Source organism: Hoplias malabaricus, chromosome 3 (assembly GCF_029633855.1).
Source record: "Hoplias malabaricus isolate fHopMal1 chromosome 3, fHopMal1.hap1, whole genome shotgun sequence".
Classification (NCBI taxonomy): Eukaryota; Metazoa; Chordata; class Actinopteri; order Characiformes; family Erythrinidae; genus Hoplias; species Hoplias malabaricus.
Genome location: NC_089802.1, coordinates 12928399 through 12952032, shown reverse-complemented (window position 1 = coordinate 12952032; position 23634 = coordinate 12928399). Strand labels below are relative to the sequence as shown.

The 23634-nt window shown below is 38.1% G+C and overlaps 1 protein-coding gene across 1 annotated transcript in view; it reads left to right on the top strand.

Annotated features, from left to right (window-relative positions):
- stxbp4 (syntaxin binding protein 4) overlaps window positions 1-23634 on the top strand; it is a 152284-nt gene that overhangs the window by 7571 nt on the left and 121079 nt on the right. Inside the window, exon 2 of the mRNA XM_066663223.1 lies at window positions 1608-1780. Coding sequence (XP_066519320.1) covers window positions 1728-1780 — 53 coding nt within the window. The 5' untranslated portion in view covers window positions 1608-1727. The remainder of the gene's footprint in view (window positions 1-1607; window positions 1781-23634) is intronic.

Here is a 23634-nt window from a genome sequence, read left to right as displayed (position 1 = left end):
TGTCTCTGTGTGGGTGTGTGAGTGATTAACACTGCAATCACTGTGCTTCTTAGACCTACTGATACCTAGAAGCGCAGAGAGCCAGTCATTTGACTACTGTGGTTATACTCCAAATGCAGTGTTGTTTTTTTGTTCTAAGAAGGCACACACTCTTAATAGGAATAAGCTGGGAATAAATACAGGCCTTAAAGCTACGAATTTTAAGTCCTCATCATACAGAGCAGGAATGGACTACATGTGCTACAAGTGCTACATGGCAGTTATGTGTTCCATATCAGACATAAAAACTATGTTATACTAAGTATAGTCCTTGGCCAAGATTCTTAATCCAGTCAAGTCATTGGTTCTTGACCATGTTAATGGACAAAATGCAGCACACTCTGATGATGAGCAGAGGTCTGGTTTGTAAGGGTCAGAGTGCACTGGTTCTCTGTGTGTTAATACCTTAAACTTGTGCAGTCGGTTCTCCATCAGAAAATGCCACATCAGCTAACCAAGCTGGTCATCATTTGCTGTCCAGGCTTTAAACATAAGAAACATGGCACTTTTTTTCATGTGTGAACTTTCACAGATTTCAGTAAACTAGTGTTAGAGTCATACCAATTTGGATGTGTACCATAAATGGGAAATGACTCTAGTGTCACTGAGTGTGTTACCTGTGACAGTGTGCTTAAGTGTGTATGATAGACAGCACATAATTCAGCAAGTATTCTCGCACCCCATGTGGCTTGCAGATGTAATTGGGACGTCTCTCTGTAGGGGCATGATGAGCTCATTAAGGGTGATCAATCTGAGGAAGAAGTGCCTGCTGAACTGATAACATCACAACCAACCTGATACCTGTTCCTGCCATTTTGACTCCCCACAAACCAGATGTCACTGGATACTGACATTTAGAGCTCTTTACTTTGAATCCCTTTCTGAAATAGCTGTGTTGTCTTTAATACTTTTAACATTTATATTTAAAGAGTACTTATTTTAGGACTACTACAACCATCTTGTAACACTTTGATTTAACAATTGTCTCTGAGGGTCTTGTGATCTCTGAGTGAGTTGATGGGTTGTATGACTGAAAAATACAAAAAAGGCACTTAACCTGATATTTTGATTTACAATTTGTACCACTTTCATAATGATTACATGAAATGGTTATGAATGTGCAAAATTATGCCTCAGACATTATTTCATGGCACACTTAAGAGAAGATCTTTGAAGAAAGTTACCTAAAGACTTAATGTTAAAGAAAGAAAAGAAAACCCTGGTCTCCACTGTATATTTACAACTCCATCCATCTATCAGTACCTTTTTAAAATAAGACAACACTTAATAAAGTTTATAAATGGTTGCAATATCTATTTATTACTGGATTATTAATTGTGTTGTAAACACCTTAAATGTCATTAATTGGTGATGCGCGATTATATCAGATGTTTTTGTAATATTTTTATTGACACTTCAAACTAATAATTGCTGTTACATAGGGTTGGGCGGTATAACGATAATAATAATTATACAGTAATATTTAAAAATGTGGATGGTATCTCAAAATTAGGGTGGTATTTATGTGGCGTGTGTGCTGTATCAAATTTCTGTTGTGTGTTTTTAAGGACATGGCCAAACATTTTTGTGCATGTAAGTGAGCCACAGAGAGGGAGAATGTAGGAACTCACTGGCTGGAGTCTGAAAACTGGTGGAGAAAATCAAGCCCAGTAGCCCACCATAGACAGATGAAAACAGACAAAATACTCAGAAGACCCTTCACCCGACTCACAGCTCACAGGTATAAGGCTTTATACTCTAATTATGTATGTTTTGAAATAGGGGTGGGCAATATTTCAGGGTATTTTGGTACTTATGCCAATAAGAAAAAAACACTGAAAAATAATTTTAATTTTTTAAAAAACACACTACTGAAACAAATTAACAAATTAAATATAATTAATATATATCAGTAGTATTACATGGGTATATTTATTTAAAAAAATATATTACTACAAATGTAACAAGCATTTTAAAAACTGTAAACATTTGCTTATTTTGTAAACTGTAACTTACCAAGATTCTGATTTTGTATAAAACAATTATGTAGCATATAAATCTACCCCCCCCAAACACACACTCACAAATACACCCTCCCCATGGTAATGCTGTAAACTGGCATAAAATTTTGAAACCATATGTCAGTATGAAAAATTTGGATACCCCCCCATCCCTACTGATACATTATTTTATGCTAGAATAAGACTAGGCGACACTCTTTTATTGTCATATTATTTAAACACTTTTTAAAAGAACAAACAACAAAATTTGCCTCAGATTCTTCCACCACTGATAGAGTGGAGTAGCATAAAGGCAGAACTGAAGCTTTTTTTCTGTATTACAATATTTTTGAATTGCTTTTTTTTTTAATTGTGTCAATGCATGTCTATAATTATCTTTCTGTCTATCTATATATCTAGATATCCGAGCTGATCATTCATTATCTGTAACCGCTTATCCAGTTCAGGGTTGCGGTGTGTCTGGAGCCCACCCGGAATCACAGGGCGCAAGGTGGGAGGTGTGTGACACACACTTGCACACTCTGGACAATTTTGAGTAGCCAGTCCACCTTTTGGACAGTGGGAGGAAACCGAAGCACCCGGAGGAAACCCACACAAAAAATACACCTCCTAACAGACGATCACCCAGAGAGGTGTTCCTGGGTTCCCGCTTCGGGTGACTCTCTGTGAGGAGTTGATGTGTTTTCCTTGTGTCCGTGTGGGTTTCCTCCGGGTGCTCCGGTTTCCTCCCATGGGCCAAAAACACACGTTGGCAGGTAGATTGTTGACTCAAAAGTGTCCGTACCTGTGAAGGACTTGCGCCCCCTCCAGGGTGTATTCCTGCCTTGGGCCCAATGATTCCAGGTAGGCTCTGGACCCACCGCGACCCTGAACTGGATAAGCACTTACAGATAATGAATGAATGAATGAAAAAAGGATGTAATTCTACTTGATCATGTTACAGTGCATGTTAACTAACATGAGTTGGGTACTTCAGTTTCTTGTGCATGCAGGTCAGGCCATGAGTATGATTTGTTCAACATAATGCAGGATTCAGGCCACAACAAAAAAAACAAAACAAAACAAAAAAAACACTGTTTTGAGCAGTAAATTGGAATTGAACACTTAGACTTGCAGTGTGAACTTGCCCTTGGATGGAGAGAGGAATAAAATAACATGTTAGAGGATGTATTTATTTTCCCTCTGCCATGTCTGTGGCTATATTTGGGCCTGGCCTAAACGTTTCCTCCTACACATTGTGACGGATCGATGGAAAAATAAATAAAAAATGTGAACTAGTTATAGCCACCAAAAACCTATCTGTGGGTATAGGTGTCTGTTGGGAGTTAATAAGATGTCAGTGAAGATTGATGGTAGAGCCATAGGAGGAGGTTGGAGGTTTGGCGTGAGATGGCAGTGTGTGCTTTTATGAAAATGGACTGAAAAGGGAGGAGAGTTCAGCATTTTCAACATCACTCAAAATGTCAGGCAGGCTATGTGCAATTTCTTTTGCCTTTAACTGAACACCAATATAGCACAAGCAGTTACTTTGGAAAATGTAGATATGTGGGCTGAAGAGTTTGCTTTACACCCAAACAGATGCCATCTTAGGGTATATGTAAATATACTGGTACGAAATCACTACATTACAAACAAAATAAACGGTGTCTAGAGCAAAGCGAAACACTTCAAAAACTAGAGTGTATGGTAGAATACAGTAAATACAGTATATGTTGTTCAGAAAACTAACAGTAGCTAGGAAATCTACATTAATTTCAGCAAATAGAATAAAAGAGAGAGTTTTAGCCTTTCTTCAGATCTACGATTGAAAAACCCAACTAGACACATCAGACTTACTGGCCAACTCTCCCTCAAACACATTTATACACAATAGCACACAGATCTCTGTGAATTATTACTTGACCTTTTTGACTTTATCATTTGTGTGTATTTCTTCCTTAAAAAGGCACCAGTTTTTACATTTTTATGCTTCGTTTGATTTGGGCTTAGCTGAAACTTTACCCTAAACTTTTGAAATTGTCATCAGATTTGGTGACATTCTGTTTCTGCAAACAACTATTGTCTGATTTACATGAAAATAGTTCTTAATTTTTTCATCCTAGTGTAGTTGAGTGTAATATTACATTTTCAGACCATTAAGTATCAGTATCGATCAGGTTCACTGAGCATCAAACCGATTTGGGCAAATCTAGGTCTGGAAGTGCCTGAGAGTAGAGAGCTTTTCGTGGGGATAACTGTAGCACATGTTGAATGCACCTGTCATATTACACTCAAAACAGGAGTGAAAAAATGCCTTTGGTGAATTGGAGTGTTCCCAGAAGTGCTTTGTTTATCTGAGAAGTCTGCATTGGCGAATGCAGTGTGTGACCCTCAAGTAAAGTGTAGAGGAATTCTCTGTGTGAACTTGACATGTTATCTCGTGGGCTTTGAGCCCATCTCTGCTCCCCTAAATTAACTCCCCTCTCAGGATATGTCAACGATTTGGACTGGACCTAATTCAGTTCACATTGAGATATATTCTCCCTCTCTGCCTCTTCCTCTCTCTCCTTCTCTTTCTCTCTCTCTCTCTCTCTCTCTCTCTGTTGTCACTCCCTCCCTCCACAGGGAGGAGCCCAGGGAGGTTTCTTGTCTTTTCAAATCACACATCCATCACTCAGGCACTCGAGCGGAGGAGGGAGGGTCTGGATGAGATGAGTGTGTGTGCGTGTGTGTGGCTGATACCTTGGACTATGGTCCCCGGGCAGTTTCACACACACGTCAGAAAGGCAGCCATCTGCTCTCTTCAGAGGATTTGCTTCAGGTCAGTCTGAGGGAGAACGAAGAAAAGCTGCTTCCAGTGAAATAAGGCAAACCTACTTTTTTATTCCTCAAAGGCATGAGACCAGTGATAGCAAACCACAATCAAAGATCTCTGTCTAATGAGCAGTCTGCTGGTATTAGCTGTTAATCCGGGTGTGGTGAGGAACCTAAGACTGGTCACATATCAAAGTATCAAAGGCTTTGAGGAGATGTTTCCCTAACGTACACGCAGCTCCTTGCACTCAGTTCAAAGTTACCTGGCTTCTCATGTTTGCCTAGTCCATCAGTCAAAGGCCAGACTGAGACACTGATCCCTATCTCCTCTCATCCTTCAGCCTGACACCCCTGACAGCCAATCCCAGTCTTGATTGGCCCTCGGCTTGAAGGGAAATGGATGAATGGTTACCATCAGGCTCTTATAGACACTCAGCCATGATACTTGTAAATCACTGTGTACTATCCCAGCCTCCATATAGCTGACAATGAACAACTGCTGTACAGATCAGAGGACTTGTTCATGCAAAACATACATGCCCCCACACTTGTGGGGCATCATGGAAATGGAAAAACCTTTGAGTACAGATTTACTGTTCTTACCATCTGCTCCTGTACTTCCTCAGAAGATTAAGGAGTATGGGAGGTAAATCCTGGCAAAATTGAAATGAAAACAATAAAATGAAAATGCAAATACAGTTTTGCCATTTCTTTTTCCAAAAGTGTGAGCAAATATCAGGACAAAATGAAAAATGAAATGCAGTAACTTTATTTGCAATTTCATTTTTCACTCAAGCATGGGTCAGCACTGACAATATTAAAATGAAAGCTTTTTGTCATTTAATTTTCAAAACTGCTGGTGTTTCATGGTCAAATCTAAAATGAAAAAGCTAACAAGGAAAAGAAAATTCAAACACTTTGGCTTTGTTTTTTCTTCGTGCTCTGGATAATAATGCTCAAAATAAAAATGGAAATTAAATATTTATTTAGCTTTTCATTTTCCACAGCAAAATGAAAAATGAAACAATAAAAGTCAAAGTGACTGTTCTGTTTTCAGGACTGTTGGCATTTTCACTGACATAGCTTTCATTAATACAGATATTCATATACAGGGTGGGCCATTTATATGGATACACCTTTATAAAATGGGAATGGTGTGTGGCCATTTTAAAGTTGGCCATTTTGGATCCAACTTCTGTTTTTTCAGTGGGAGGAGGGTCATGTGATACATCAAACTTATTTCACAAGAAAAACAATGGTGTGCTTGGTTTTAACGTAACTTTATTCTTTCATGAGTTATTTACAAGTTTCTGACCACTTATAAAATGTGTTCAAACTGCTGCACATTGTGTTGAATTGTCAATGCAACCCTCTTCTCCCACTCTTCACACACTAATAGCAAAACTGCAGCAGAAATGCTAGCACAGGCTTCCAGTATCTGTAGTTTCAGGTGCTGCAAATCTAGATCTTCGCAGCATAGACAATTGCCTTCAGATTACCCCAAAGATAAAAGTCTAAGGGGGTCAGATTGGGAGACCTTAGGGGCCGTTTAACTGGCCCACGACGACCAATCCTGTTCATCTAGGAAAGCTTGGACCTGACACCCTTAATGTGGTGGTGCACCATCTTGCTGGAAAAACTCAGGGAACGTGCCAGCTTCAGTGCATAAAGAGGAAAACACATCATCATGTAGCAATTTTGCATATCCAGTGGCCTTAAGGTTTCCATTGATGAAGAATGGCCCCACTGTCTTTGTACCCCATATACCACATCATACCATCAAGATATGCAGCACCTGAAACTATGGATACTAGAAGCCTGTGCTAGCATTTCTCCTGCGGTGTTGCTATCAGTGTGTGAAGAGTGGGAGAAGAGGGTTGCATTGACAATCCAACACAATGGGCAGCACTTTGAACACATTTTATAAGTGGTCAGAAACTTGTAAATAACTCATGAAAGAATAAAGTTACGTTAAAACCAGCACACCATTGTTTTTCTTAACAATTCCTTGTTAAGTTTGATGTGTCACATGACACTCTTTCTATTGCAAAACAAAAGTTGGATCCAAAATGGCTGACTTCAAAATGGTCACCACCCATCTTGAAAAGTTTCTCCCCTCCCATATACTAATGTTCCACAAACAGGAAGTTAATATCACCAACCATTCCCATTTTATTAAGGTGTATCCGTATAAATGCCCCAGCCTGTACTTTAAACTGACGGACATATGCACTAATACTGATAACAACCAAAAATCCATTACAGTCATTCATGCTATAATTAAATTGCACTATATTTAATCAAATCTACACATTTTTACAAGAATTATCATGACTGTTTTGCATCTGTGTGTTTTTGTGTGTGCATATGTGACATTGCTGCAGTGTCATTGTCCCACAGATTTAATTACTTAGCTGCCCTTGTTTAGATAAAATTCTATCCATCATTTTGAAGGACAGGAAGTTCTTGGATGTTTGGATGTCATGGTAGAGTTTTGATAATTTCATATTTATTTATTTATTTATTTATGGTATCATACAAACTGGGCTCTGTCCCAGCCAGTCAACATAGCTGGACATCAAAGATACCTCATGTCACCTTGCTTTTGCCTCTGTGTGCTGACTGAGAGTGCTTAGTGTAAACTCTACTCTGTATGCATCTGTTCTCCTGCAATCTCTGTCACATTTAACCACAGCAGACAAGATGGCTAAAGTTTAAATGCTCCGCAAGATGACATTGTTGTACATCTCCCTTTATAATTACTTAAGAAAGTTACACAGAATCCTTAAACTTCAATACAACCCAGTTTCAGGAAATTAGCTCTGATTGGCTAATTATCTTGAAAATTGATTTAACTGACAAATACCCAAAGAAAATATTACCCATATTTTCCTTAACCAACAGGACAAATTACAATTTAATCCATTTAAAACGTTCTATTATGTAGGTCTTTGCTAGCAAAAAATGGGGCATGGCTCACCACTTTGTTCCAAACTTTATAAAGTTCAACATTTCTTAATATGAAATTGCAAGAAATTTAGGTATTTTCCTATGTACTATTCTTAACATTGTGAAAGATTCAGGAAACTTTGGCAAACCTCGTTATGGCTAAATCAGTGTCCATGTTATAGGTAACTTGTTTATGTGTGAATTTATCATTGATATAGAGGTTTATACTGGGATTTTAGAGAGATATTTGCTGTTATTAAGATGACGTCTTTTTCTGGGAAGCCAATGGTTATTTTAGAAAGATGATGCAGGCCTAATTGTATACATGCTACAGCAGCATGACTTTGTAGGCACAGTGTGCTTGTGCTTAAAAAGCCTGCCTGGAGTCCAGGTCTGTGTGCTGTGAATAAATTGAAGCGGAGAATAAGAGTGAGCACAGATTTTTGAGAAGCTAACATTTTGCCTAAGTTAAAATGGGCAAACATTTTATTTGCAAAACAAACTATTCGTATCCCATTTCCCAAGATATCAAGAGTAAATAAGAGGAAACATGATAACACAGTGGTTGATGTCTTTTTATTAACATTTTTGGAATGTGTTACAGGCAACACGTTTTAAACTAGTGATGCATGATCTATTGGCGGCCGTTATATTATTTGTCGATATGTGGATTTTTTTAGTTATTGTTATCAGTCCAACATTGGAATTTTAGCCGTTATTACAACCGATACTTGGCGCCTAATTTATGCTTGTGCATATGCACTGACGGCTGTAAACTCTCTGCCGTGTGGACGTTTTTCTCAGTTTTTGCAGAGAACAGTCTCTGGGATTAAATTTCTCAGTGCTGAAAACTAATTTATAATATGAGTGATGCTCACTACACGCACGCACATAAGATGTTAACACACACAGCAGGTTAAACGACAGTAAGATACTCTCAAACACCGCAATGCAGGAGCCCTTCTTTATATAAAGCATATGAAAATGGATAGAGTCATTCAGCGTCTGAATTTATTACTGAAACATGATGATAAACACTCGCTCAAACACCCCCTCTCTCCCTCGTTCACTCTGACCGCCTATATGCTGCTCTCTACCTCACTCTCCAAAACAAACCCGCTGTTGCACTAATAAGCATCCCCTCTAGAAATCATTCATGCGGAACCAACAGTAAATCTTTGATTAAAGTGTGAATAAACTACACCTAATAAACTTAAAGGATAAAAAGTACAGAAATGTACAAATACTGAAGAAAGGCCCTGTCCTATGACAAGATTTTTTTTTTGCTTTAATTCATTGTGAATTTGCTTTAATTACAAAAAATAAATGTATCAGTTATTATCGGTATTGGCTTCTCCAAGGTTCTAATTATCGGCTAATTATCATATTGGCCCATAAAATTAAAAATCGGTGCATCTATATTTTAAATGTGTTTATATTTAGGATTGGTAATTGAAAATTGAAAAAAAAAATCACTGGAATATTTTCATCTTATACTTCTTAGTTAAATAAATATTTAGGACAATTAACAAAACACAAATTGTTGTTTTAACTGGATTTCACAGAAAATCTTTCTATAAACAGGGTTTTTATCTAAAAATCATAAATGTCCTTTTCATCTGAATGTTTGCTAAGAAGAAACTGCATATCAATTATCAAATCTATATTTGCAAGAAGGCCTACTGACACTTCATTAACACAGCTTGTTAGTGATGCTCATCGCCAAGGAAGTGATCATCAGGGGCATAACACAAAGTCAGCAGCGGTAATTATGATTCTACTGTGAGTTATGTTGTGGACTCTAAAGACTGGAAAGGTTTAGTGTGTGATTCCCATGATAATGATGGAGACTGTAATTAAAACACACAGTTCAAGAGGATCACAACACTTTTTTATCACCTGCAGCACGTCCATGGATAGTACTGTGAAGCTGCTTTGAGACAACATCAGTTGTAAAAAGCGCTTGATTTGATTTGATACGCATTACACATGTGCATAACTAATGACACACATGTAACAAAGCTGATCAAATCAACTTTCTACAGAAGGTTGATTTTTTATATTATATATGATGTGGACTTGTAAGAGTCCATTGATTTTTTAAATTAATTCATTCAATCTAAGTCTTTAACTGCTCATTCAGTTCAAAGTCGCAGTGGGTCTGGAGCCAACCAGGAATCACTGCGCACAAGGTGTGAACACACCTGGGATGGGCGACAGTACATCAAAGGGCACTCACACATTCACTCACACACTCACACCTTACACACACACACAAAATATTAAATATTCTAGTATTATCAAAGTTGTCGACATGCAAATTTGTTGATTTTCATAAATAATAGCAGCGATGGCTAGCCATAATACAGAATTTGAGGGCTAAAACAATGATACCCACCAATCACCCACCAATTTGAGTTATAGCATATGAAAATATGCAAAATGTGTGTTAGCATGAGATAAAACATCTCAGTATAGGCACAAGACCAAAAACCATATATACAGCTTTACTTTGGAAATCAGGCACATTAAAGCTTCTACATTTCTGGAAAGGCACTGGAATATCACAAAAGCTACTCCACCACATCCCACTGGTATTCCATGTTGCTCCATCACACCAGAGAACATAGTTCCACTGCTCCCTAGCAGAATGCATAGGCACTTTTTACCCTTCAGGGCCCATGATTGGTATGAATTGTAGTGACCTTATAGAAATTTACTTTAGAACTGATATGACTTCAGGCATGTGCAGTGTGTTTTGAGCATATAACCCTAGATTTGACCACACTCTCACACACCATTTTTCATTTATTTGTTTACATATATAACCAGACAAATGAATAGAAATTGTTAATATTTGCTGGACTTATCACTTGCAAATGTCCCTATGTTGTCAGAGCTGATGCTACACCATTCATCTCCTTGTGTGGGCATCACTGGCCTGGTACAAATGTGTGGGAGATTAGTCTCTGAATAATTCTTGCCAGGTCAACAGGATGCTGGGCTGATTGAAGAATAGCTGTTGGAGGCTCAATTCCTGTCCAACACTCTGTGGAACAATAAGGAATTTGTGTTTCACATGTGACCTAAAGTGAAGGACTGGCGCCCCCGCCAGGGTGTATTCCCGCCTTGCGCCCAATGATTCCAGGTAGGCTCTGGACCCCCCGCGACCCTAAATTGGATAAGCGGTACAGATAATGGATGGATGGATGGATGTGACCTAAAGTAATTTTATGGGCATTGCTGTATTTTATTTCTTAAAGATTCATACATTATTCTGAGTGTTTTAATATGACACTCTGAGTCAGAAATATCAATATATTTCAAAGTTGTTACAATTAAAGAAATGCAGATTATTAGAACAATATGCCAAGTTAAATTATATGTATTTTTTCTTAATTTCATTATGGTGCACATTGCAGTAGTGAATAAACTATTGGCACAGAGTTAGGGTCTCTGTCACCAGCTCCAGGGTCCAACATTTGAACCCTGCCCCAGGTCACAGTCCAAAGTCCAAAAACACTTTTCCTCCCACAGTTCCAAACACATGCTGCTGGCACGTTTGTCAATTCAAAATTGTCCATAGGTGAATGTGTAATGCCTTTTACTTTATATATACCACATTTTGTTTGCTGTAGTGCAGTGTGAATATAACATATATACAGCAACCACCCATAAAACTCCTTGGATTAGATAATTAACTCATTAGCCTACCACTGCACGATGATTAGAATGGTAATATGATTTTGCAAAACTTTTTTCTTTACTTTTTATTCATGAAAATTAATTTTGGAATGTTAATTTGTGTGAGGGGGGCTCAGACCGGGGCAGGTGGCAGGCTGCTGAGTTCTGGGCTGTAACTTGGAGCGGTGTGTGAGGCAGAGTAAGGCATGCCCTCAGCATCTCCTAATCACCAGGGACAAAAAGGAACACAGTGTGACAAATGCACCATGTCACTTTCTTTCCCCAGAAGCAAGCCTTTACCCTAGAGTGTTTGACTTGAAGACTGCTAATGCTTCTTCAGTGCCCTCCAGATGAAAGATCAGAATCACTCCCATGCTGGGATCTTTCTAACACTCAGTCAGAGCCAAAATAATCCAACAGACCTCATTAGATAAATCCACTGAAGGTTGCCTCTTTTTAATTTGAGCAGTTTGTTCTATGATGTTGCATCAAGTTATGATCTGTGAATGAAGGTTTCACACTATGCAGTTTTTTGTGCTGTAATTGTCATGAACTCTTGATTTTCTGTCATGTCCTGTTAAAGGTGTAGTCAGTTGCACCAGGGTCCATTTAAAACAATCCAAAGCTGAAATAAGGTGTATTCTTTCATATGGCTAGCTTCAGTTACCCTCCTCTAATACTGGTGACTGCATCTTTTATCAGTGCTGTGTACTAAGAGACTAGAGTGTGATATTTTTATCATCATACATTAGTATGGTTGTGGGAATTTGAGGGACATTCATGACAAGAATCTTTTTCTTCTAAAGGTCTGTCTTATGAATGTCTATGCTGAACTGCCTAATAAGACTCATGGTTTTGGGTCATATCAGCAGGCTATGAACATAATATTTGTGATCTTCAACTGTGAAGATAGAGAGGCAGGGTGAGAACTTCCTCTACAGGAGTAAATGAATGATGTGTGAAATGAATTTCTGAGCTCTGCTGTTCTCCATTCACACTCTGGGCTATCATAAGATCTGCTAATTCAGCTGCATGGCCCTTACTGACTTTAATTAAAGCCTACATGACTTTAATTTTGTAAATATATTTCAAGATACAGTGACACCACATGATCAAATGTCTGGATTGCCCAACATTTCTCTGATGAATGCTGTATATTAGCATACAGTTTTGATCCATTATTTCCTTTGGCAAATTCTGCCATGAGAACATTAGTTGGGTTGAATAGTGATGATGGATTTAGTTTAGGATCACAAATGTCACTCCAACTCATACCAAAGTTATTGAACAGAGTGCCATTACTCCACAGAATCTGCTTCCATTTCTTCACATCCCAATGTGAGGGGGCATTATGCCCCTCTAGCTGACACTTGACATTGGGCAGTGTGACCCTAGTTAAAGCAAAGCGTCCCCTTTTAATTGCAAGCTTTTGTAGCATCTACAAAATTACATCACAGTAGAATAGATATTCTTTTTAAGACTAGACTGTCCAAGGACAACTATGGGTCCTTGATGCAAAATAATGGATGTAATTCATCTCAGTATTGTGAACCATATTTGCATTTGTCATACTTATGGTCCATACAGAGACTGAAGAATACAATCCTTTGCCACTTCTTACAGTCTGTCATATCTGAAAATAGAACTAAAGGCTTATGTTGCAAACAGACATGGTTTGAAACTGAATAAAACATGTGTATGTGTATAAAAACACTAATCATATGAGGTGAGCATTTGGGATTGCATAAAAGTGTATAATGCCTGAAGGGCTATTTATTACACTTATCTGTTGGCATATTGATTCTCAGCTGGAAAACAGAAATCATGTATCCTGAGGGTGTGCCTCCCTCCATCACATTTATCTTCATCCACTCCAGAGGCAAAGGAGAAGATGGCAAACTGGCATAGCATAGAATAGCAGTCACGACTCAAATAATGTCACTGAATATTTGCCTTTAGCATCAAATTGTTTATTTAAATGATTCTTTAGCCATAATGAGTCATAATGGTGCTAATTCAGAATATGCCCTGGATTAAGCTTGCAGCATATAGAAGATAAAGTCTTGAGTTTGATCCAGTGAGTTATACTGTGGCTAGAGTGAGGTCAGGCTTTGCTGTGCTGTCTTTAAAGTCCCCCCCTGCTTTTTTTTTTTTTTTTGAGGGATGAGTGTGTCCAGCTGCTGGTTGATTAAAGTCCTTGGTGTGTCCGTGGAGGCTGACAGACACACTCCTGCTCATGAGGGACCATCCAGTGAGGTCTCGCTTTAATTAACTCAATACTCGAGACCACAGATGCACAGATCCTCAACGGTGTCCTCAATAAACCAAACAACAAACAAGCCACGCAAAATGATATGCTTAACCCCTCTTTTTTCACCTACAAAGAAGCTACAGTATGTAAATCAAGGTGTTCTTTGAGCACCAGATCTGTGACCAGTGTTGTAAGCCAATATGTTTCCATCTCTTGAATATTCTCAGCAGGAGAATGTCCCCATGGTTTTGCCCTTGTCAAGAAATTGCTAATGGCTTCATATCAGAAGAAGAGTTTTTTTTTTAAAGTTTATATTTAGGCAGCTTGTCAGACCCCATTGACCTATATTACTTCAACAATAAGAAGAGAGATTTGTAAACATTTTTGTTCTCATGAATATTTGCTGGTTGATCTAACTTTAAAGATACTTTATTATGGCCTAAATGAGATATCCATGGCTGAAAGCACAGTTTGCATTTGTTATGGCCGTTTTCTTATAATTAAATTAAGAAGGGCACTTTATCAAGTTTTGCAGGAGTATTTATGTTCTAACTAATATCTGACCTCAAATTAACCACATAACTTTTAATTGTATGAAACATACAAACCCCATTTCCAGAAAAGTTGGGACATTTAATAAAATTAAACAAAAAGAACAATCTGTGTTTTTTTTTTTATTTCCTTTGAAGATTTATTTAACTGACAAAAGAAGAAAAAAGATTTCTGATGTTTTAACTTGATTGTTTTATGTAAAAATAAGTACATTTAGAATTTGGCACCTGGAACAGACTACAATGTTGTGACAGAGTTTACAACTGTGTTACATCATCTTTCCTTGTAATGACACTATTTAATCATTTGGGAACTGAGGACACTAATAGTTCAAGTTTTGCCAGTAAATGTTAAATTCTGACTTGAAAACACAGTTTTACAACTGTTGAGTCCATGATAGCTATTGCCTGATTCTCATCTTATAATGCACAAAATGAGACACATCTGGACTCCAGGCAGGCCAGTCAAGCACATGCTGTAGTAGCACATACATAATGAGGCCTAGCATTGTCTTTCCAGTATAATACATTAACTTTATGGCAGCATATATCTCTCTAAAAAACACATTTTTGCCACACCCATGCTGTAGTCACTGACGCACCCTCATACAATGAGAAATGTTTGCTTTTTCACCTGTCGCTGATAAAATTCTGTATGGACGCTGTATGGACACTTTCAGAATAAGCACAAAAAACACTGTTTGTTTTTCATGAAAACAGGCTAAAACATGGAATCCCCTGACCACAGCTCACAAGTCTGTTGTGTTCAGAACTTAGTGGTTCCACATTAAATTGATGTATGGCTTACGAGTTAATTTTTTTTGTTTCGTTTTGGATGCAGTATTAGAGCCCATGTGACTGTAGTTATAACTGTAACATGACAGTTTCTTATGCATCTGAGGGCAAGATTCCCTCTTAAGCAAGATTGCCCTATTAATTATGGTAGATAATATAACACCTACATTTTTTTGCAGTCTAAAGCCCTATGGGGGCAGCCATGATCTGGTGGTTAGGGAACTGGGCTTGTAACTGGAAGGTTGCCAGTACGATCCCCAGAGCCAGCAGGTCATGACTGAAGTGCCCTTGAGCAAGGCACCTAACACCCAACTGCTTCCCGGGCATCATGGCTAGGGCACTAGTGTTCACTAGTTTGTGTAAACATGTTTTTCACTGAATGTACTGGGTTTGCAGAGAACAAGTTCCTCTGTGTGCAAGCACAGTGGCCTATAAAGTGATTCTAATTCTATTCGGACGGGGTTAGTTTTACCTGTTGACTTGTGGGTGAAGTAATTATTACCTGATTATCTCAGTAGTTTTAATCCTGTCTGAATAGACCATTGCAGGCATTGCACACACCTGTTTCAGGAAAGTTTCCTCAGCCTTTTACATACTGTAAAATGAGCTGTAAAAATGACCCCAGGTTATACAAATCACGTCCAATGCGCTGTTTAAACTGTTTGACAATACTCTTTAATGAAGTTTGGCATGAAGTGATGAGCAACAAACTCTTTTTGCCTTCTAAGCCTTTGGTGCATGATCATCTTATACCTTTTATATATACCTGCTTATAGTGTAATGCTTTGCCAGGATGGCATGCATGATCTATAAACTTTTTTTACTTTTTTTTTATCACAAAGTTTTTTAAGGGTTGCAGGTATCAAATTCCATGTTTGTTGAATTGTACAGACCACAATCAAGTTGGTAAGTAAAATCTTTGGAAATTATTTCTTTGTAATGTCATCAGTTAATGAAAGGTTTGAGAGAACTAATTTAATCACAGATACTTGTTTTTATTCCATTTTACAATATGTCTCAACTTTTCAGAAAATTGGGTTTTAACATGTGGGAACATATGATGTAAATATGATACATATACTAGGATTGAAACAATCCAAATAAAAAGTGATACATCTCAAAATTGTCTTTTAAATAGAGACAACAATGAAGTGCATTCATAAACAATGTAACATTCGTGTAGTTCATGTATAGGTCATATTACCTCGGCTCTTGTTATTTTCCAGAAGAGTCCCTCTCAAAGTCCAAGCTCCTGACACAGTCTCTATACTGAACACAAAAACTGAACTGAACACACACAGAGATGTGAGCTAAATGGCTCTCTGTGTTGAGATCCAAGGGGCTTTCAGGTCTGAATTAAAAGCACCCCACTGACCACATGTGGCTGAGCTCTTATAGACACGGCAGGTAAAGCAGTGCAGCTCTGATCTCATGAACTTTCACACCATCTGGTTTTAGATGACTTCTATCTACGAGAGAGAGGGGGAGAGTGTATTTTTTCCTTCTTTGATGGACTGAGATGTTGCTTTTCCTGGTGTTCCTTTTTACTGTGTGCATTCTACTTATTACAGCATTACTCTGTGGTTACTCACTTTCTAGATTATGCGGTTACAGATAATGAATAAAAAATTAATGAATGAATATATATATATGCATAGCATGTATGCTGTGATCTAAAATGAGTGTGATCTGAAAATGTTTTGTCATTAGACACTAATGTGACTTTAATTGGTCTTTTAATTTGGGGCTGTGACATGGCCAATGGACTTGGGCAGCTTGGGGCAGTTCAGCTTGCTCCTCACTTTCTCAGGTGGCTATGTTTATTGCGCCCACCTATTTGCTTTCAATCTGTCAGCAGCAGGGCTGCGCGTAAGAGGAGAGGCGCGGCATTTGGCAAGCCATCTTTCACATGGCACCCAAATGCTGTGTCCCATCTGCCAGACAGGCATCTAGTCCGGGACCAGCGCCTGGCATAGGCTCGACTGAGAAACAGCTCACCCTCACCCTCCCCCCTCCCTCTGTGAGGAATCATTTTACCCTTTTCTCAGATGTTCCTCTGGGCTGATGAGGTCATATGCCAGCCTAGTGGAGACGACTTAAGGTTTTCATAAATTTCCAGCACTACAGAATGCTTGCAGTTTTATTTTCTCATTTAAAAGGGAAAAAAATATTGGTACTGTTGGATTTTTATAGGGTGTGTTTTGCCAATCATATCATATACCCTAAAAATAGTTCTTCTTTAACTTTAGTAAAGGTAGTGGTTCAATATAGAACCAGGAACACTTTAGAAACAGATTTAAAAGGTTTTGTTCCTGGTTAAATGCCCTTTATCCAAACATTTGCAAACACAGCTTACAGTTAGTGTATTTTGCAAATTTAATGATAGCCCTTTTAATTGAGTTGAATAGAATGAGGTCACCAAGCTCAATGCATTATGTCAGTTTGAAGGGTATAAATCCCCCAGGTATTGGGTAGTGGTGCAGTACTCTGAATTCATTGAGCTTCATTAAATTTATTTGGGAAGATTGTGTTAGGGTTAGTCTCACATTGCCGGACTCTCTAGGGTTTCACATTTCACAGCTTTGTGTGGACAAGAACTGCATACTACTGCAGGAAAAGAAATTTGACAGACACGCAGAATGACCAATCACAAGTCTGCTATTTTGGCATGGCGGAGGTATGCAGTTAGTCAATCAGAACGCAACTGAGAGAATCCTGACAGTGAGGCCAGCTTAATGCACTGAAAGTATCAGACTCTCAGTGGGTGGAACATCTGTGGCTGAGTCTAGGTTAGTGTTAATACCAATGATACAATATTAGTACTTCATTCTCAAGGTCAAATGCATTTGGAGTGCCTTCCCAGAAGTCTTGCCAACTAAATATCAGGTTTTTTCTGCAGGGCTTAAAAATATAGACCACAGATTTAATTTAACAGGTTGGAAAATATGTGACCATTTGAAGAGGTAATTCATAAAAGTTTTTGTTTGATTTTGATGTGAAAAACTGTAATTCACATGTTATTATAACCATTTAAAGCACAAAATGACATATACATTGCAAGTTTGAATTTAAACCAGTTTTTTTTTTTAATCAATTAGTTTGAAAGTTTTAACCATTGTTAAAATCTATTTGGTTGACTCAGTGTGGTGAATCCAAAAAGAATGGTTCATTCATGAATTATAGGGCAATTTAAACTGGCTGTGTCTGCTTTGTGAGTTTTGTGGGGCTTTTAAAACAGAATATGCATGCTCTTTGGGATAATATAAACTTTGCACACTCAGTGAGCTCCATGTGGTGATTACAATTACTATGCCTGCTCCACAGGGGATTAATACTTTCTCAGTAGTTATACCTGCTGAACTTACCTCACGACAATACTCACTGTAGCCTTTTTTATGTGCACAATTCAACAATATAGCTCTCATGTACACACTATGTTCAAGTTACCAGGCTGAACTCACTCAAATTTTTTGCCTTAATGTGACACATCTTGTTTTTTCAGGGTTGTTTGTACATGTTAAAGGCAAAAATAATAAATAAATAAATAATCAGATTTGAGTCACTTTAGTCTGGTAATGTGAACATAGCTGCACTCAGTCGGTCAGATTAAGATGATAAAAGCTTTTCCTTTAAACAGCATATCTGAATTGTATTTAGTGCTACACATATCTATACTTAAAAACAAGGCAAGCCATTTCATGACTATTTCTTTCTCAGCTGTAAGTAAACATTTTAAAGTGGTCTGTCAGCAGACTGTATAATGATCATTATGTCTGTTTTGTTAGCTGATGCTAATAGACTAGTTATCACTTTGGCTAATTAAACTGAACTCACTATCGCTGTGCTCAGCTCTGCCAACTCTAAACACATTAATATCATTATTTAGCACATAGTGTTGTATGGTGGCCTCTGCATACTATCAAGTTTTTTTTAAGTTTAAGACTAACTGCTAAATTAGAAATGTAAATATTTTTTAACACAGTTTCAAAACTGTCAAAAAATTATTTTAAAAATAGTTCAATATAGGTTTAGAAAGGGTTCCACTATTGTTATAGTCACAGAGATGTTAGATTTTCAGACTTTACTACCCTTTATCCTTTGGAGAAACAAGGTGGTGGGATGGGGGAGAGAGGTGTAAAGAACATGCGTGAGGAGTAGACCTATAAAGCAATCAGTAAAATAAACATTAATATTTAATCTATGCATGAGGGCCAGAAAGGATTTTATTGTAATTTGCTTGGCATATTGCTGAACATGGCTGGTGCTGAACCCCTGCAGGCCACAGGCTGGAAGCAGCTTAATTTGGGGCAGTGATTATCAGCTTGTCAGCCGTCCTTATTAGAGGTGCGAGTGTCCTGCCTGTCCACCACTGCTTTGTTGACTCACTCACTCAGTCAGCAGGCCCTTCTGCCTTGAGCTCAGATTATATTCAGCTATCCACACCTCTACCAGTCCTCTGATTCCCAACATGTGAATGTGTTCATATTTAGCCTGACATGCCAGACTGCTTGACACGTGGGTATAAAGTCTGGGGACGTTTTGTAAGGTTGTTACCCAGTAAGCCTCAACACCCCCCAAATACAGTGTTGAGGAAAAGTTCATTTAATTATTTAAAGTCAAAATGGCCATTAAGTAGAACTTGTTCATTTTTCACTAGATATTTCAGAGAAGATTGTATATTGTTGCTGTCCAATGAAAAACATTTATCTAAATTTTTGTTGATTTTTAGTTTACTACATCATTTGAACACAAAATGTTGTTTACATGTTGAAAATGTCATAATGAATAACATGAAATATTTAATTTAAACATTGATGTAATATATATTTGTAATGTAGTTAGGTATTACAGGTTGCCAAATGAATGTGCAAAAACATTGAAATATGCTCCTTTAAAGGAGCTGCAGAAAAACAAGACTCTTAAGATGTGGGTTATCACCAAAACAGTCAATGCTAGATAAACAGTTCTTTAATCTTTTATATGCTGTAGAACTTCATGCTCCACTGTTACCTCTGATCTTACTGTTTATCCACCCTAAAAAGACAACAACCCAGCTCTATGGCTCTGAAAGTAACTGTAGAAGAAATTACCATGAAAACATAATAGATGAAAATGAAAATGTTCAAATCAAACCCAAAAGCTGCTAGTTACCCCAGTTTTGTTTTATGTTGCTGAAAAAGTAATACTCATTCATTATCTGTAACCACTTATCCAATTCAGGGTCGCGGTGGGTCCAGAGCCTACCTGGAATCATTGGGCGCAAGGCAGGAATACACCCTGGAGGGGGCGCCAGTCCTTCACAGGGCAACACAGACACACACACATTCACTTTTGAGTCGCCAATCCACCTAACAACATGTGTTTTTGGACTGTGGGAGGAAACACACGCGGACAAGGGGAGAACACACCAACTCCTCACAGACAGTCACCCGGAGTGGGAATCGAACCCACAATCTCCAGGTCCCTGGAGCTGTGTGATTGCAACACTACCTGCTGCGCCACCATGCCACCGAAAAGTAATACTTTTAAACTTAAAGGTCTTTGGCCGAAACCTTCCAAAAACCATATGAAGTCAGAAGTGTGTTTTAGGTTGATAATTCTCTTATTTGCATAGTTTTAGATTAAGGTGTCTTCACACTGAAATGCAAATACCTAAAAGCATTCATCTGGTCTCTTGTCAGCAACTGCTTGGAAACCAATGGATATGTCCCGATATAATACACACTGATCCATAGTGTATTAATCTGTGAGAGAGGGCTGTCAGTAGACTATATCAGGTTATGCTTTATATACATGAAATATGAAGATTGAAATTGTTAGTATATGCGGTACATGTTTATTTTATGCCACAACTCACAGAGAAACGTTTGAATTGTTTTGTGTATTTGTGAACCAGGTATGAGGCAATAAAGACCTAATGTATGTAAACTCAATATACCCAACATAATAAGCCCTACGTTTCCAGCCGCACTAATACAGGATAGTTTTATTGATTTTTAAACACATTGAGCCTTTCATTGTAACCAGAATTGTACTATGGGACATTATTGATCTTCAGTAAATGATTATGTGCCTACTCACTGAATGTAAAAAAAATAACACAGTCATAAATGCTGTGTTTTCACCTCCCCCACAGTTTTTTATCTATTCGACTCCTGTAAGATTCCTTGGAGGTCAATGATAATGGAGCATGCTTCAGATTAAAACAGATGACTCTATCCTTGCTTTTTATTTCAGACACCAGCAACTTTGATCTTGGAGGGGAAACCAAGGTGAATTGTTGAGTCAGCCCATTTTACAAGAAATTGCTCAGATTTGAAGTATATTAGCTAGAAACCATGAAAAATCACCCTTAAAATAAAGCACTTGTCCTTTTGTCCCTTGTGTCCCTGTGTAAGATACACATATGCTCTGTGGATGTTGTAATGAGTGGATTCTAACTTTTTCTGAATGGCCCAGAGTTGCCAAATGTCCCTAGGAGGATGTTTATTTTTTAACATATATCCAAAAGTTTTAGAGCGCCTGTTTTAACCCCTGTTTTGCTGTGTCCTTTCCCATTTGGGTAAATGGTTTTATTTTTGGTCAAGTATATTGACTTTAATAAACTAGCTCCCACTGCCTTTCTCCTTTCAGATGGATTTCAGTTGCTCTTTTTTTAACATTATGAGGCCCTGGAAGTGCAAATGTTGCTCTATTTAAGCAAAGGCAAAATATGGAGTTAACATGAAAACCATGACATACACAATGACTGACAAATCAGAAAAAAAATAACACAGAGCTTTTAAACATGAACAGAACAGAGAACAACTCTGAGCTCTCGATCACATGATCGATAGCTCACAGGTGTGGGGTGTGTCTAGAGGAACAAAACGCAAACAAAAGCACATGGAAAAATTAACAGGGGGCATAGAGAAGCACAAGGTAGGGGCAGATTACAGTGTGGCTGTCATGTGATGCACTGTCTGGATGATGTTGTGCTCTACTTACTGCTGTTAGCACCTCTTTTCAAACACTTTAATCTAGTTTGCTATCAGACTCCCCCTGGACAGCTCATCTGTTTTAATGACATGTCATAAAATGTCCGCATCACAAAGTTGAGCAAAGTAGGCAATGCGCTTTTGGAAAGTCCCCCTTTGGGCCTCCATCTGGTACAACACCAGTGTAGAGAAACGTGGTAGGGCTAAATTGAAGTGAGAAATGCTGGACTGATGTGTGAGGCTGTGGGTGAGGAGAGATTTAGACAGCTAGCAAAGCCCCTTCTGAATACAAAGTGCTCTGATACTGAGTGATGGCATCATGTCACAAAAATGGCACCTGACACACACAATAGGACACTATGATGGCTAATGTGAAAGCTTTCTACTAGACTTCTTACTCCTCTCAAGAACAGAACCATATTGATTGCACCAGTTGCTCACATCACTGCAAATAGAAAAAACAAACAAAAAATCTTCATTCTCTGGGATGTACAGTTTGCAGCGTTTAGCAGATGCTGTTATCCAGAGTAACTTACAGATGTGATGTAAACCTAAATTAGTCATCACCATCAGCTGGTTATCACCAGACAGCTACAGTGCTGTAGAAGGAATAGGTCTATGAACATCCATCCATCCATTATCTGTAACCGCTTATCCAATTTAGGGTCGCGGGGGGTCCAGAGCCTACCTGGAATCATCGGGCGCAAGGAGGGAATACACCCTGGAGGGGACGCCAGTCCTTCACAGGGCGTCTATGAACATGTTTTTTTTTTATTATTTAATTTAATTTAATTAATTATTATTATTTATTTATTTTATTTTTTTTGTAATTTGTGCCAGCTACTATTTACATCGTGTTAATATTTCATAATGATAAGACTAACATATAGGCTCCATAAACATGACTATGCTTAGAATATTCCTGTTCCATTAACTCTAACTCAAAGTAGAGTCAAAATTTCTTTCCTTTCTCTTGTAAAATAACCATTTTGTTGTTTTTATCAAGATGATGATATACTACATTGAACTCTTAATTAAAAAATGAAATGGAAGTTTTACATGTGCAATTCATTTTAATCTAAACACTTGAGTCTGAATTTGAAACTATACTGTTGTTTATATGTTACTCTGAACTGCATCTCTCTGTAGTTGTCAGTCATTGATCAGCCTAAATAATATCACTGACAGAAGGCCCATTTTCTGCTTTTACCTAGAGACAGAAACCGTCTATGTTGGTACTCACACACTCAGGGCTGTGTGAAAGAGACATTCAGGAAATTTGAATGAACAGTGGGGCCCAGAACCTCTTTAACTTCAAAAGGATGTTTTGTGTCAAGCTACATTATAACAGTAGTGAAGCTGAGGTGCCTCAGAGGTGTTCCCATGGACTGTGTAAGGGAAAAACAGATGCTGTATCAGTCATTCAGTCACTAAATTCTGCTTCTTTGAGATCCTCTTCAGGTGGTCCTGGAGGTTGTCTCTGTGGGGTGTTCTCTGTGCTTGTCTTTGTCATTCATGACGTCTCTATTGTCTTATTTCCTGTCCTATCATGTCAGATTTAAAAATTGATTGCA